Source organism: Malassezia japonica, chromosome 4, assembly GCF_029542785.1.
Source record: "Malassezia japonica chromosome 4, complete sequence".
Lineage (NCBI taxonomy): Eukaryota > Fungi > Basidiomycota > Malasseziomycetes > Malasseziales > Malasseziaceae > Malassezia > Malassezia japonica.
In genome coordinates, this window is record NC_083373.1 from 579,057 (window position 1) to 592,832 (window position 13,776).

General features: G+C 58.8%; 6 protein-coding genes across 6 annotated transcripts; 1 reads left to right on the forward strand and 5 right to left on the reverse strand.

Moving 5' to 3' along the window:
* Positions 1–53: 53 nt before the first annotated feature.
* Positions 54–1,770, forward strand: RMS1 (Ribosomal lysine N-methyltransferase 4; the record flags this gene model as incomplete). The annotated part of the gene is made up of 2 exons (XM_060266606.1): positions 54–405; positions 428–1,770. 2 exons carry the CDS (start codon positions 54–56, stop codon positions 1,768–1,770), a joined length of 1,695 nt encoding a protein of 564 aa, XP_060122589.1.
* A 23-nt stretch (positions 1,771–1,793) lies between these two features.
* Positions 1,794–3,602, reverse strand: MJAP1_002673 (uncharacterized protein; the record flags this gene model as incomplete). Its single annotated transcript, XM_060266607.1, has 1 exon — positions 1,794–3,602. One exon carries the CDS (start codon positions 3,600–3,602, stop codon positions 1,794–1,796), a length of 1,809 nt encoding a protein of 602 aa, XP_060122590.1.
* A 545-nt stretch (positions 3,603–4,147) lies between these two features.
* On the reverse strand, positions 4,148–6,615 carry MJAP1_002674 (uncharacterized protein; the record flags this gene model as incomplete). The annotated part of the gene is made up of 3 exons (XM_060266608.1): positions 4,148–4,633; positions 4,659–4,801; positions 4,824–6,615. The coding sequence occupies 3 exons, from the start codon at positions 6,613–6,615 to the stop codon at positions 4,148–4,150; spliced, it is 2,421 nt and encodes an 806-aa protein (XP_060122591.1).
* Positions 6,616–6,793: 178 nt separating this feature from the next.
* On the reverse strand, positions 6,794–8,743 carry MJAP1_002675 (uncharacterized protein; the record flags this gene model as incomplete). The annotated part of the gene is made up of 3 exons (XM_060266609.1): positions 6,794–7,264; positions 7,287–7,429; positions 7,453–8,743. 3 exons carry the CDS (start codon positions 8,741–8,743, stop codon positions 6,794–6,796), a joined length of 1,905 nt encoding a protein of 634 aa, XP_060122592.1.
* A 924-nt stretch (positions 8,744–9,667) lies between these two features.
* MJAP1_002676 (uncharacterized protein) lies at positions 9,668–12,072 on the reverse strand (the record flags this gene model as incomplete). The annotated part of the gene is made up of 3 exons (XM_060266610.1): positions 9,668–10,141; positions 10,167–10,309; positions 10,332–12,072. 3 exons carry the CDS (start codon positions 12,070–12,072, stop codon positions 9,668–9,670), a joined length of 2,358 nt encoding a protein of 785 aa, XP_060122593.1.
* Positions 12,073–12,435: 363 nt separating this feature from the next.
* FEN1 (Elongation of fatty acids protein 2) lies at positions 12,436–13,719 on the reverse strand (the record flags this gene model as incomplete). The annotated part of the gene is made up of 7 exons (XM_060266611.1): positions 12,436–12,523; positions 12,546–13,093; positions 13,116–13,166; positions 13,189–13,298; positions 13,321–13,384; positions 13,407–13,684; positions 13,707–13,719. The coding sequence occupies 7 exons, from the start codon at positions 13,717–13,719 to the stop codon at positions 12,436–12,438; spliced, it is 1,152 nt and encodes a 383-aa protein (XP_060122594.1).
* Between the last annotated feature and the right edge of the window lie 57 nt (positions 13,720–13,776).

Sequence of the window (13,776 nt, forward strand, 5' to 3'; positions counted from 1 at the left end):
ACGCACGGCCCGATCGGGGAAGCCGATATGCACAGACTTTTTTTTGAGCTACAATGGCCCAGGACAAGGAGGCGGAAGGATTCGTGCAGTGGTTCACCACGCACCAGGGGTGGATCGACCCCGGATGCACGCTGCAGCAGGTGCCGGGGATGGGGCGTGGACTCGTCGCGACGCGCGCGTTTGCGGAGAATGAGCGCGTGTTTGCGATCCCACGCACGATCCTCATGAACCTCGGCACGTCGCACCTCGAGCCCGCATGCACGGCGGCGGAGCAAGCCAAGGCCCCGACGTCGGTCAAGTGGGAAGAGCTCGTGGAGCGGGGTTGGTGCCCGCTCATCCTCATGATGATGTACGAGCACTGGCGCGCAAAGCACGGCGCGGATCCGTCGTGGGGCCCTTACTTTGGTACGTTTTCTTTCTGACCCAGACGTGATGCCGTCGACGTTCGAGACGCCCATGTTTTGGACGGCTGACGAGGTCAAGGAGCTCGCAGGCACTGACCTCGTCGACAAGATCGGCCAGGACGAGGCAGAAAAGGACTACCAAGAATGCGTCCTGCCCTACATCCAGCAGTACCCCCACGTCTTTGTCGGCACCGACGGCGAGAATGCGGCCCAAGAGATTGCGCAGTGGTACAGCCTCGCCATGTACCACCGCATGGGCTCGTCGATCCTCAGCCGCAGCTTCCACGTGAAGCGCGACCTGAAGCACGCCGAGTCGGACGACGCCGACATCCATTCGAACCCCGCCGAGGTGAGCGTCCAGCGCGAGATGCCCGGCGAGGAAGAGGGCGAGGAGTCGGTCCAGGAAATCGCGCAAGGCGATGAGGAAGAGGACGACGACGAGGAAGAGGAGGAGGAGGAAGACGACGAAAACGTGCGCGACATTTCCATGGTGCCGATGGCCGACATGCTCAACGCGCGCTTCGGCTCGGAAAACACGCGCCTCTTTTACAAGCGCGAGGTGCTCGAGATGCGCTGCACCAAGCCGGTCGCGGTCGGCGAGCAGATGCTCAACACGTACGGCAATCCCCCCAACAGCGACCTCTTGCGCCGCTACGGCTTTGTTGACGAGCCGAACCGCGGCGACCTCGTCGAGCTTCCTGCCGAGCTCGTGGTGGACGCGGCCGTCTCCAAGATTGTGCTCGCCACCGGCGCGCCACAGGCCCAGATCGAGGCGCTGGCCGCCACGCGCTTCGAATGGGCGTGCACCGAGCTGGGGATGGACGAGGTCTTTTTGCTCTCGCGCCTGTCCAAGCCCGAGAATGAGGCGCCGTACGGCTCGACGCTCGGCTTGGACGTGACGCAGCCCCCCCAGAGCCAGAAAAAGGCGCTGAGCCGCGCCGCGTCGCACATTCCCGAGGACGTTGTGAGCTTTGCGCGCCTCCTCTGTGCACCCGAGACGGCCTTTGCCAAGGCGCAAAAGCGCAATGCGCTGCCCAACGCGCGCCTCGACGCCGTGGAGGAGATCGACGTGCGCGGCCCCCGCCGCACCGAGAACGACGTGCTGCACCTCGCCGTCGCCTCGGTCCTGCTCGAGGCGATGCAGAAGCGCCTCGAGTCGTACCCCCTCGCCTGGCAGCAGACGGCCGAGGCGCTGCGTGCGTGTGCCGAGCCGCCCAACACGCCGCACCGCATGGCGCTGGTCGTGCGTGCGGGCGACGAGACGATCCTCACCGAGCACGTCACCGTCCTGCAGCTGGTCCTCGAGCAGGCGGTCGCCGAGCGCAATCCCCGCCAAGACGCGGCGAAGAAACAGCGGAAAGCATAGCATGATATAGTACATTGCCCTATCTACCGTGCGACACTGATCGCAGACGAACTGCGCGAGGCGTCCACAGGACTATGGCGGTCGCCTGCATTCAGTGTCTCTCCCTTGGCCTCGGCCTCGGCCATCAGCTGCAGCGCAACCTGGTGCACAACGTCGCCCGAGACGTTGCGCACTGCGTACGGTGACGCTGGGCTGTCGGGCTGCGAATCGCGCGCATCGTCCGTGTGCTCGGCCATGCGCTCGCAGTGGTGCCGGCGCAGCGCATCGCGGCGTACAAACGCGCGCGTGCACTTGTCGCACCGGAACTTTTTGCCGGGCGCGCCGAGGCCCAGCGAGGCAAGGCCGCCCGTGTCCCCGCCGCTCACCACCTCGCCGGTGCTCTCGCTAACGCCCGGCTCGGGCTCCCACTCGTGCACACTCGCGACGTGGCGCTGCAGGTCATGCTTGCGCGAAAACGAGCGCCCGCCTTCAGACTTGCACGACTTGTACGGGCACGGGAAGGGCTTCGCCCGGTTGGGGTCGGGGTCGTGCGTCGAGAGGTGCGTATTCAGATTATAGGCACGCGCAAACGCGCGCGAACATTTCGGGCACTGGAAGCGCTTCTGCGACGCAAGATCCGACGTCGACGCAGAGCGCTGCAGTTCCTCGGCACGCGCAAGCACCGGCGTCGTGCCGCCGCTCTTGGACAAGAGCTGCGGCTTGAACTCGGGCGGATGCGGCGTGTCGGAGCGCGCGCGCTTCGCCGGGCCATTCAACGGCTCGAGCGCGTGCTTGGCCGCCACATGGCTCGGCAGCGGCTCGTCGCCGTGCTTGAGCGGCATGCCCATCTTGCGTTGGTGGTGCTGCAGCGCAGCCGTCGAAGCCATCTGGTGGTGCGCACTGAGGTTGCGCACCGCCTCCTCGATCGCCTTGCGCTGCGCCTCCTCCTCGTCCGCACGCGGAATATGGCGCAGCGAGTCGGGCGCAGACAAGTCGCGCTCGAGCTTGACCAGATTCGGCCGTGGCAGCTCGGGCTCGCTCGCCGAGAGGTGCAAGAGGCTGTTTTGCGACTCGAACGACGCATCGCGCGAGATCGGCATCGGCGTCGCGATCGATCGCGGTGTATTCGGGCCGTAAAGCATCGCGTTTTGCACGTTGGACGGGCTCGGCGTGCGTGCAACGCTCTCAGGCGTGCTGCCGGCCGTGGCATCCAGACGGGGGCCGCCAAAGCTCTGCGCACCGAGTGACGCCTGTCGCATCATTGACAGGTACGAGGCAGGCGACTGCGGGGGGAAGAAAGGGGGGGGGATCGTTGGCAACTGGACGGCAGGGTCGGTGGGGGGCTTGGAGTACATGCCTTCGCTAAACTCGTTCGCCGCCGTCTCGCTCGCAGCAGACGCAATCGAATCTAGCTGTGTGGTCGGATCAAATGGCCCAAATGGCACAGGGAACGGTCCATTCCCCGATACCCCCGGCGCGGGGAATGGGGGAAGAAGCGGCTCCTGGAGGGGGGGAACATTGGGCATACCGTCCAGCACGGGCGGGGCCTTGCCTGTCCCGAGCGGCGGCGCCATCGGCGCTGCTGACGCAGCAGGGCGCATGTCCGGCACGGCACTCACCGGCGGCGGCGGCGGCGCATTCTGGCTCAGGGCAGCATTCGCCTCGCCAGGCCCAGGTCCATTGGGCAACATTGGCGGCGCGTGCGCAAAGTCGAATGTATTCCCCATCTCGCCATTCTTGGCATTCGGCACGAGCTTCAAGGTCAGTGAGAGAAGCAAGTTCATGCCGGGATTGCTGTTCGCGTCAGCTAACCGACCGTCGTTCTCGAGATCCTGTAGCGTTGGCGGTGCCATATTCGTCATAAAGTCCCCTGGGTGCTGTGCGAATGCCTCCTTCGGTGGCACGCACTCTTTTTGTGGCGCGGATGGCCCTACTGGCGCCGGGACCGCCGCGTTGACGGGGATCGGCTGGATCGGTAGCGAAGTCGCCGGTCCCTGGGGCATACCATCTTGTTGCGCGGCGTTATGCCATGATGGCACGCTGCTGGTCGGCACATCACTTTGCTGTCTGGCTCCGCGTCTCGCGTCGTCGCCTGCCATGTTCCGCAAAGGATCGCGTCACGAACACTGCACGGACGCCACAACACTGGCGTTCTCTTCCGTGGCAGTGGCGTGGTTAGCACGAGTTACGACACACGTCTCCTCGCGACGCACTCTACTATGCAGTGGAGCGTAAAAAGAGGTTGTCGGCGAGAAAACGGTGCGTATGGGAAAGCGAATCTGCACCCTCGTCGTTCGAATCACTGCCCCGCCACACGAAAATTGGGCACGAAATTTTTGCGAGACGCTCATTGTCACGTGATGTCTTTGATACGGTCAGCTATTCACAGAGAACGGGACTAGGAGGTGGCGGTGGGCACGGGCTTCGTCATAGCGTCGTTCGCACCGGGTTCGTTGGAGTTGGGAAGTGCCTTGGTAATACTGGGGTTTTGACCCTCGATCGTTTTGTAGATGCCCACAGTAACAGACTTCGAAGGAATGATCGGGGCGACATACTCGGCCTGGTCAGGATCGCCGGGGAATTGGCTGCGCTTGCCGTTGCAGCCCTTGGAGTAGAGCCTGTTCCTTGGCCATTCAGCCTCATAGCCACCCTCGTCGCGCGTGTTACCCCACAACGTGAGGTTCGCATTCGTGTATGCCTCAATGTGCCTCTCGATGTAGTCCTTCGTAGGGTAGTCCTCCGTGTCACAGCCGACATTGATGTTGTCTGGGTCCTGGTAGACACGGACCCAGTCAACCACCATCTCGAAGGGCCACAAATCTTCCAGGTTACTCCAGTCGATACCACCAAAGTTGTTCGACATACCCAGGTTGAAGATGATGTACTGCGTTAGAATCAATAGTACGCACCATGGGTTCAGCAGGGAATTGACGATCGCCGATCGCCGAACGAGGGTCAGCGCGAATGGCGTCCTTGTATAACTCCCACGCAGGCTTGCCATTGCTCACCCACGCGACGTAGCCATCAGGACCGGGCGCATATTCCATCGAGTCTGTGTGAGCAGGGACACGTACAAAGAGCAAAGTTGGGATCGTTAGGGTCATCCGTCGGTATGTTACTCGAGGCGATATGTTGCACAGCAGTTTGGCTGGCCAGGTTTTCACCACTGAGCGATTGCTGCGTGACTTCACCGGTATAAATATTGATGCCACCTTTCCGCCTGTAATTGTCATAGAAGTCGTACAACTTGCTATCGTTGTGGTAATCGATCTGGTAGAGCCAATTGTACGGCGCCATCTGACACGACTGCGACACTTTCATACCATCCGATCCATCTGCCTGCGCTTCGAATACATCGATTTCCGGTGCAGCGCGGCCACGGTAGCGATTTTCCTCCTTAAGCCATGGACCAGGGTGATCCTCGCCTTTGCATGTGCACGCCGACAACTTTTGACCAGGCAGGAACGACAGTGCACGCGTGTTGTGTTTCTGGTTAAACATAGTCGCACCACCGTTCAATGTATCAGCGGGGAACCCGTTGGGGTAGGTAGAGTTGTAGATGGTCTGGTTCATTGTCGTTCCCACATCGCACTGGTCGTACGAGTAGGGCCAGGTTCCCTGCAGCGTCGCACCGTAGCCAGCACGGCCCAAGTTGCCCATCGCCCAGAAAGCAGGCCAGAGACCACCGACCTTGGGGCTACCAGGCATCTGGACACTGGCAATGAGAATACCACCAGTGTAGCAGAATTTGTTCCACGACTGAAGCATACCGCCACGGAAGTTGAGATTGTGCTCTGGATGCTGCTCCAGACGGATATGCAGTGCGCCGTCCTTGGTGAAGACAGCAGCAGGGTCGTACCATTCGTAGTTGCCCGTGGCCCAGTAGTGCAGATCAACAGCCTCCCAGAATGGGTCCTCACCGGGGTAAAACGAGCGGCCGGCCGTGTTAAACTCATCCGAAAAGACAAGCTGGAACTTCTTGGGGTTACCTTCGGCATCCAGTCCCTTGGAATAGGTGCTTTCAAGCTGATAGGCATCCGCTGGCGTGTCTGGATCAATGAGCGTCCGCAGATCTGCGTCGGGCGAGCCTTTGTACTGGGTGCTGTTCGCACGACCAGCCGGTACACCGGCCGGGATGTTGGGCTGCCGATTATTCTTCAAATGCGACGCGATCATGGCCGTGCGGTCGTCTTGCTGGTGCATCTCGGTATAATGGTGCAAAATAGGGTATCCAGCAAAAAGCATGAGCATCGCCAGAATCAAAAGAACCAGCGCGCCGACATTTAAAATTGCGCGCTGCGGTGCGCCACGCGTAGGAGGGTTCAGGTTGGGGTCATGCAGATCATCGTCCATTTCCTTAACGTCATTCATCTCCATCCAGTAGTAAGGAACTTGGTTTTGCGGCGTACTGTCGCTGCCATCGAACTTTTGATCGCGCGGCGAGTTGTTGTACTCAATCTGGCGCTGCGAGTCGCCGTAGGGAAGCTCACGCTGCGAGTTTCCGTGGGGAAACTCACGTTGCGAGTCGCCATAGGTCAGCTCACGCTGCGAGTCGCCATAGGGCAGCTCACGCTGCGACGGGGAGTACACGTACTCGCGCGGCGAGCTGCTTCCGTAGCCGTCAATGTCAGACTGCTGGCCCATGGAAATTTGCGTCATGCCACCCAGCGAGTGGCTCGGTTTGAAGTTGGAGGTGCTCGTCGATGCAAAGAGCGGCGGGTGCAGCTTGGGCGTGCTGGCGTCGAACGTGTCCGACTGCGCGAAGGATTCACTTTCGCGCAGCACAGCGCTGGACAGCATCGGAGGGCTGCTCAGCGTCATGTCGCCTTTCTCCGACGCGTTGTACGTCACTTCCTCATCTGCCATCTTGGATTTGCAAATGAAACGAGCGCGAAGAGAACCGCGTAACGGCTGGCACGGCAAAAAGTGCTTCTACGCGCGCCACGTGCATTATGCGCGCTCCTTGCTGTGCCTTGCGTGCCACGCCCGCGTGCCTTGGATTATGTAATTCATGCACAGGCCAATCCAATCTATGGACAGGGAATCAACGCGGATTGGCAGACGTTGGGCGCTCCGAGCCGGATTCACCAGGGACCGGCAGAACCTTGGTGATGACCTGCTGCTTGTCGGAGTAGGTGTAGATACCTCTGGTCACCTCCGCCTGGGAAAGAACCGGCGCAATCAACTCATCCTCGTCGGGGTCGCCGGGGAACTTGCTGGGCGAGCTTTGGCAGCCCTTGGAGTAGAGCTTGTTCAATGGCCAATCGCCTTCATAACCACCCTCATCGCGCGTGTTGCCCCACAGCGTCAGATTGGGGTTCGTGTACGCTTCCATGTGCTTCTCGATATAGTCCTTCGTAGGATAATCCTTCGTGTCGCATCCGATGTTGATATTGTCGGGGTCCTGGTAGACACGGACCCAGTCAACCACCATCTCAAAGGGCCACCCGTCTTCGAGATCAGCAAAACTGAATTCGCCAAAGTTTTGGGAAATACCGAGATTGAAAATAATGTACTGCATCAGTGAGAAAACGTACCATGGGCTCTGCCGGAAATTCACGTGCGCCAACCTGGGATCGTTCATCGGCACGGAGAGCCTCAGAGTGCAATTCCCACGCGGGGTTGCCCGCGCTGACCCATGCAGCGTATCCTTGGGAACCTGGCGCATACTCGAGCGAGTCTGTTGTTAGTAGTGCAACGTACAGATCGCAAAGTTGGGATCGTTCCACTTGCCGTTCGGGACGCTCGAGTCGGCATTATGTTGCACCGCCGTCTGGCTGCCCAAGTTGACACCACTCAACGACTGCTGCGTGATTTCACCCGTGTAGATATTGATGTCTCCACCCCTGTTGCCATAAAAGTCATACAATGGCGTGTTGTTATGATAGTCAATCTGGTAGAGCCAATTGTACGGCGCAATCTGGCACGACTGCGACACTTTCATGCCAGCATTCTTGTCCGGCTGTGCCTCAAACACGTCAATCTCGGGTGCCGCACGGCCACGATAGCGATCACCCAGCCAAGGTCCGGGATGGTCTTGGCCTTTGCATGTGCACGCTGACAACTTTTGGCCTGGCAAGAACGAAAGCGCACGCGTGTTATGTTTCTGGTTAAACATAGTCGCACCACCGTTCAATGTATCAGCGGGGAACCCGTCGGGGTAGGTAGAGTTGTAGATGGTCTGGTTCATTGTCGTTCCCACATCGCACTGGTCGTACGAGTAGGGCCAGGTCCCCTGCAGCGTCGCACCGTAGCCAGCACGGCCCAAGTTGCCCATCAGCCAGAACGCAGGCCAGAGACCCGGGACCTTGGTATAACCGGGCAGCTGCACACTGGCAATAAGAATACCACCCGTGAAGCAGAACTTGTTCCACGACTGGAGCATACCGCCACGGAAGTTGAGGTTGTGTTCCTCGTGCTGCTCGAGACGAATATGCAGTGCACCATCTTTTGTGAAGACAGCCGCGGGGTCGTACCACTCGTAGTTATTCGTGGCCCAGTAGTGCAGATCAACGGCTTCCCAGAATGGGTCCTCGCCGGGGTAAAACGAGCGGCCGTCTGTGTTGAACTCGTCCGAAAATACAAGCTGGAACTTTTTGGGATTTCCATCTGCATCCACCGCTTTGGTGTAGGTACTTGACAACGTATAGTTCTCCCGAGGCGTGTCCGGGTCAATGAGCATCTTGAGGTCCTGATCGTAGCCATTCGGCAGGTTCGAGTGGTTTGCACGGTTGATCGGCACGCCACTCGCCACGTTCGGGGGGTTGTTGAACTTCAAGTACTCGGCAATCATCGCCGAACGGTCATCGTTCTCGTGCTTCTGAGTGAAATGGTGAAGAATGGGGTATCCAGCAAAGAGCATGAGCATAGCAAGAATCAGAAGTGTAAGAGCGCCAAGGTTTAAGATGGCGCGCTGCGGTGCACCACGAACAGGCATGTTCTTGGTAGGGTCATGAAGGTCGTCGTCCTCTTCCTTGACATTATTCATTTCCATCCAATAAAATGGCATATGCGGAAGTTTTCCGGTGCTCTGATTACTTCCTTGAGGAGGAGCCCGCTGAGAAGCCGCGACCGGAGGAGCTCCGGTTGAAGGCATGACGCCTCCCGGCGCCCCCCTCTGTCCATTGCTCACGACAGGAGGACTTTGCGGCGGCTCGTTCGGCGGAGGACCGCGAGGCATGCCAAACTCAGACCGGTGCTGCGCGTCTTTCTTCAGGCCCGACTCACGCCGAGACTGAATGCTCTGTGTCGATTCGCGCTTCGATGCGCGGCTGGGAGCATTTTCGTAGTGTGACATGCGACTCGAAGCAGCATCATTGATCGACGCACGACTGGGCGCAGCTTCATAGTGCGACGCACGACTCGGCGCAGCTTCATAGTGCGATGCAGCACTCGACGCATCATTCTGCGAAGCACGGCTAGGTGCGGCATCGCGCTGCGACATCCTGCTCGAGGGACTTTCACGTTGTTTGTTGCTCACAGACGAGGCCGGGCGCTGCTTTCTGGGGCTGCTCGTCACGGGAGCCTCACTCGTCGCAGGCGCCACGCCTGTCTCTGGAATAGATGAAGAGCTCACCAGCGATACTGTGGAAAACAGGGGCGGATGCAGTCGTGGCACACTATTGTCCCCGGGCTGCACAGCCGACGCGCCACCTTGCGGGGCTGTGTTGGACGGCAACGGCACAATGGAGGGGGCCGCGCGCGCTTGGTTATCTGCGGCACTCTTCGTGTCGCCTTCTGCCATGGCTAGCAAAGTCCCGTATCGACAATAACACGGAAGCAATAAAACACTGCCTTGGACGTAGCTAAAACGTTCCGGACCGCAACAACAACACGTGGACTTCAGCAGCGCACAGGCGGCGCACGTGATAAAAACCGTAGGCGTGCTATGAACAGGGCCAGTCGGCTGCGGAGGTATTTAGCGGGAATGGGCCGAAGACGGCCGCTGCGCGCCGGCTTCGGTGGGATTGGGCTCGGGCTTGGTAATAGTAGGGTTTTGGCCATTGAAGGTTTTGTAGACACCCACAGTAACAGATTTCGAAGGAATGACCGGAGCGATCAGCTCGGGCTGATCGGGATCGCCGGGGAACTTGCTGCGCTTGCCGTTGCAGCCCTTGGAGTAGAGCTTGTTCAACGGCCAATCGCCTTCGTAGCCGCCTTCGTCGCGTGTGTTGCCCCACAGTGTGAGATTCGCATTCGTGTATGCCTCGATGTGTTTCTCGATATAGTCCTTCGTAGGATAATCCTTCGTGTCGCATCCGATGTTGATATTGTCGGGGTCCTGGTAGACACGGACCCAATCGACCACCATCTCGTACGGCCAGTGTGGTGACAGTTCTTTCCACCACACCGTACCAAAGTTCTTTGAAACACCCAAGTTCAACAGGATGTACTGTGTAAGCACAAAGAGCACGTACCATGGGCTCAGCAGGGAATTGACGAGCGCCAATCGCCGACCGAGGGTCAGCGCGAATGGCGTCCTTGTACAGCTCCCACGAGGGCCTGTTATCGCTCACCCATGCAACATAGCCATCGGGCCCAGGCGCATATTCCATCGAGTCTGTGTGAGTAAGAACACGTACAAATAGCAAAGTTGGGATCGCCCTTTTTGCCCGTCGGTACGTTACTCGTGGCTTCGTATTGCACCGCAGTTTGGCTACCCAGGTTTTCACCACTGAGCGATTGCTGCGTGACTTCACCGGTATAGATATTAATGCCACCTTTCCGATTGTAATTGTCGTAGAAGTCGTACAGCTTGGTATCGTTGTGGTAATCGATCTGGTAGAGCCAATTGTACGGCGCCATCTGGCATGACTGCGACACTTTCATACCATCTGTATTGTCCGCCTGCGCTTCAAATACATCAATTTCCGGTGCGGAACGGCCGCGATAGCGATCGCCCAGCCAAGGTCCGGGATGGTCCTCGCCTTTGCAAGTGCAGGCAGACAACTTTTGGCCAGGCAGGAACGACAGCGCACGCGTGTTGTGTTGCTGGTTAAACATAGTCGCACCACCGTTCAGTGTATCAGCGGGGAATCCGTTGGGGTAGGTAGAGTTGTAGATGGTCTGGTTCATTGTCGTTCCCACATCACACTGGTCATACGAGTAGGGCCAGGTTCCCTGGAGCGTCGCACCGTAGCCAGCACGGCCCAAGTTACCCATCACCCAAAAGGCGGGCCAGAGACCGGGAATGTCGCGCATACCAGGCATTTGAATGCTTGCCACAAGAATGCCACCCGTGTAACAGAACTTGTTCCACGTCTGGACCATACCACCGCGGAAACGCAAATTGTGCTCATCATGCTGCTCGAGGCGTATGTGAAGGCCACCGCCCTTGGTGTATACTGCAGCAGGATCATACCACTCGTAGTTACCCGTGGCCCAGTAGTGCAGGTCGACGGCTTCCCAGTATGGGTCCTCGCCCGGGTAGAACGAGCGACCCTCTGTGTTAAACTCGTCCGAGAAGACAAGCTTGAACTTTTTGTAGTTTCCGTCGGCATCCTTCATACCCGAAAAAGTACTTGCGAGCTCGTAGGCATCTTCAGGCGTATCCGGATCAATGAGCATCCGCAACGACTCGTTCAGTGCCGCCGGATAGTGGGAGTAGTTGGCACGGCCCACCGGAACGCCGCTTGCAAGGTGCGGGGGATTATTATTCCGGAGGCTCTTGCCCATCTTGGCGGCGAAGTCGTCCTGGCTGTGTTGCTCCGTGTAGTGGTGCAGAATGGGGTATCCAGCAAAGAGCATCAACATGGCCAGGACAAGGAGAATGAGAGTACCGATGTTGAGGATGGCTCGCTGCGGCGCACCCTTTGTTTGGGAGTGCTTGTTAGGGTCGTGAAGGTCATCGTCACCCTCTTTGTGGTCGTCCAGCGTCATCCAAGGATAGAGCTCTTGCTGCGTCTGGTGTGAGCTCACGCTATAGTCATCGTAGTGACGTTCACGCAGCGAGTTGCTGCTGTATGCGCCGTTCATTCCTGTTTGCGGATCGGTGGAGATTTGGGTTAGACCGCCAAACGACTGGCTCGGCTTAACGTTTGTTTGCGAGGTCGAGGAAAAGAGCGGCTGATACTCTTGCGACATATTCGCCTCGTACGCCTTAGGACTCACAAGCGACTGGCTTTGAACCATGCTATCGTCCGCGTAGTTGTCGTAAAATGAGCCGTCTGCGCTCATTTGCGGGGAGAAGGGCGTACGCCCGATGAGCCCCTGGTTCGTGTTCAGCGTGGACAGGTGCGGCCGCTGCGAATCGCCATCAACCATAACAGTGACGGGCGGCGCAGCGCCCTCCCCATCGCCAATGGGGGGCTCTGGATAGCTCATCGTCTCGCACTGCAACGATCCGCGGGATCGTAATCGAGACAAAGCGATCTTGTAGAACGGCAAAGTGCCACCACTCGTGCCTGCCCCCCCTCTCTCCGCGGTGCGCCGTGCATTGCGCGTGCAGCTAGCTGGTTGGCGCTTCTTGGGCCAGCCAGCGCCTGTGATTGGTTCCAAATAAACACTGCACGATCGTACCCCTTATGCTTACTAAATAACACTGCATTATGTACGCGAAGCCTTTTTTTTGGCCCCTTTAGCGCCGGCCGATCCCTCCGACTTGCGCTTGGCCGGCGCATCCTTGCGCGGTTGGACCCTGCAGGAGTTAGCTCCGGTCTGGGCACGCCAAGGTGGACCATTTCGGACTTACGTGAAAAATCCATCGAGGCGCCCTTGCTGTTTCTGTCCGACGGCCTTGGCAAGCTTCTCGCATCCGCGACGAACACGTTCCTCACTGGGTGAGTCAGGGGACGTACCTGAATCCTTTGTCTCCACAGAGGAACTGGACGAGCTCCTCGGTCTTGGGCTGTTCCCATTTGAGCTCCACTTGGGTGCCGTCGGTGACGTCAGGGTGATGAAATAGTTGGCGCGCTTCTTCGTAGGGCCAGAATTCAGGGACGTGAATCCCACCCACGCGCTTCTTGGGCGCAGCCTCAATCTCCTTGTCGCTCTCTGCGTCGGATGCAGGCTCGTGCTTCGGCTCCGGTGCAGGCTTCTTCTTCTGCTCTTTTTCTGCCTCGACCTGTTGGAGGTGCTCGAGGACGCGGTCGAGCGACCTGAACTCTTGGATAAGCTTGAGTGCTTTCTTTGGCCCGACACCGCGGACAGGGTCCAAGTAGTCGCAACCCAGCAAGAGGCAGAGGTCGACAAACTGCTCCTTGGGCATGTCGAGCTCCTCAAGCGCCTTTTCCAGATTAATTTCTGTAACAGGCAGCTTCTTTTGCTCGCTCGCCGTCAGATTCTTCAGCAGGATCGGCGTGCCGAACGTCAGCGTATCCATATCTTCGGAGCCAGCGCCATACACCTGTGTCAGTCTCGCGGCGTACCTTGCCAGCACGCGCCAGCTCAGCACACTGCGCCTCGGCCTCAGACGGCGCCTGGGTGAGTAGGGCGACGTACCACGACCCATGGGATGCCCATCAGCGTGAGCAGGCGCTGCACCTCGGCATTGTGCTCGCGCGTGGGACGCACTTGCCGACGTGCAAGCTGGTCGAGCATTTGGTTGTCGGCTACATCAGAAAAAGCACATACCGATATCTTTGTTCTCCTCCTCTTGCTCGCGTGCCTCTTCGCGCTTGCCGAAACGCTTGACGAGCTGGGTGAGTCGGGATACGTACCACCTCTTTTTTCAGGTCCGGCGGCTTTCCGTCAAAGACGTACGCAGGCTTGATGCCATAGTCGACCATACGAAGCGTCCTGTAAAAGAATCCAAGCAAATGGCTCGTCACCTCGCCAGATTCCGACATCATCTGCTGCCCGTCGGCCTGGCGCACGGCAATCAGGAACTGATACAGGCTCATCGACGCATCGATCGCCACCTTGCGCCCAAAAAGCGTCTTGATATCAAACTGCTTGATGCACGACGGCGCCTCGTCCGTGAGCAGTGAAGTAAGGCCTGCATAAGCCGCCGCACCTACCTTTGATTCCCATCCTACGCGAAACGAAGCAACGCGTCGTGTGGAGAAGCACGTGGAGCGCGTAAGTGGA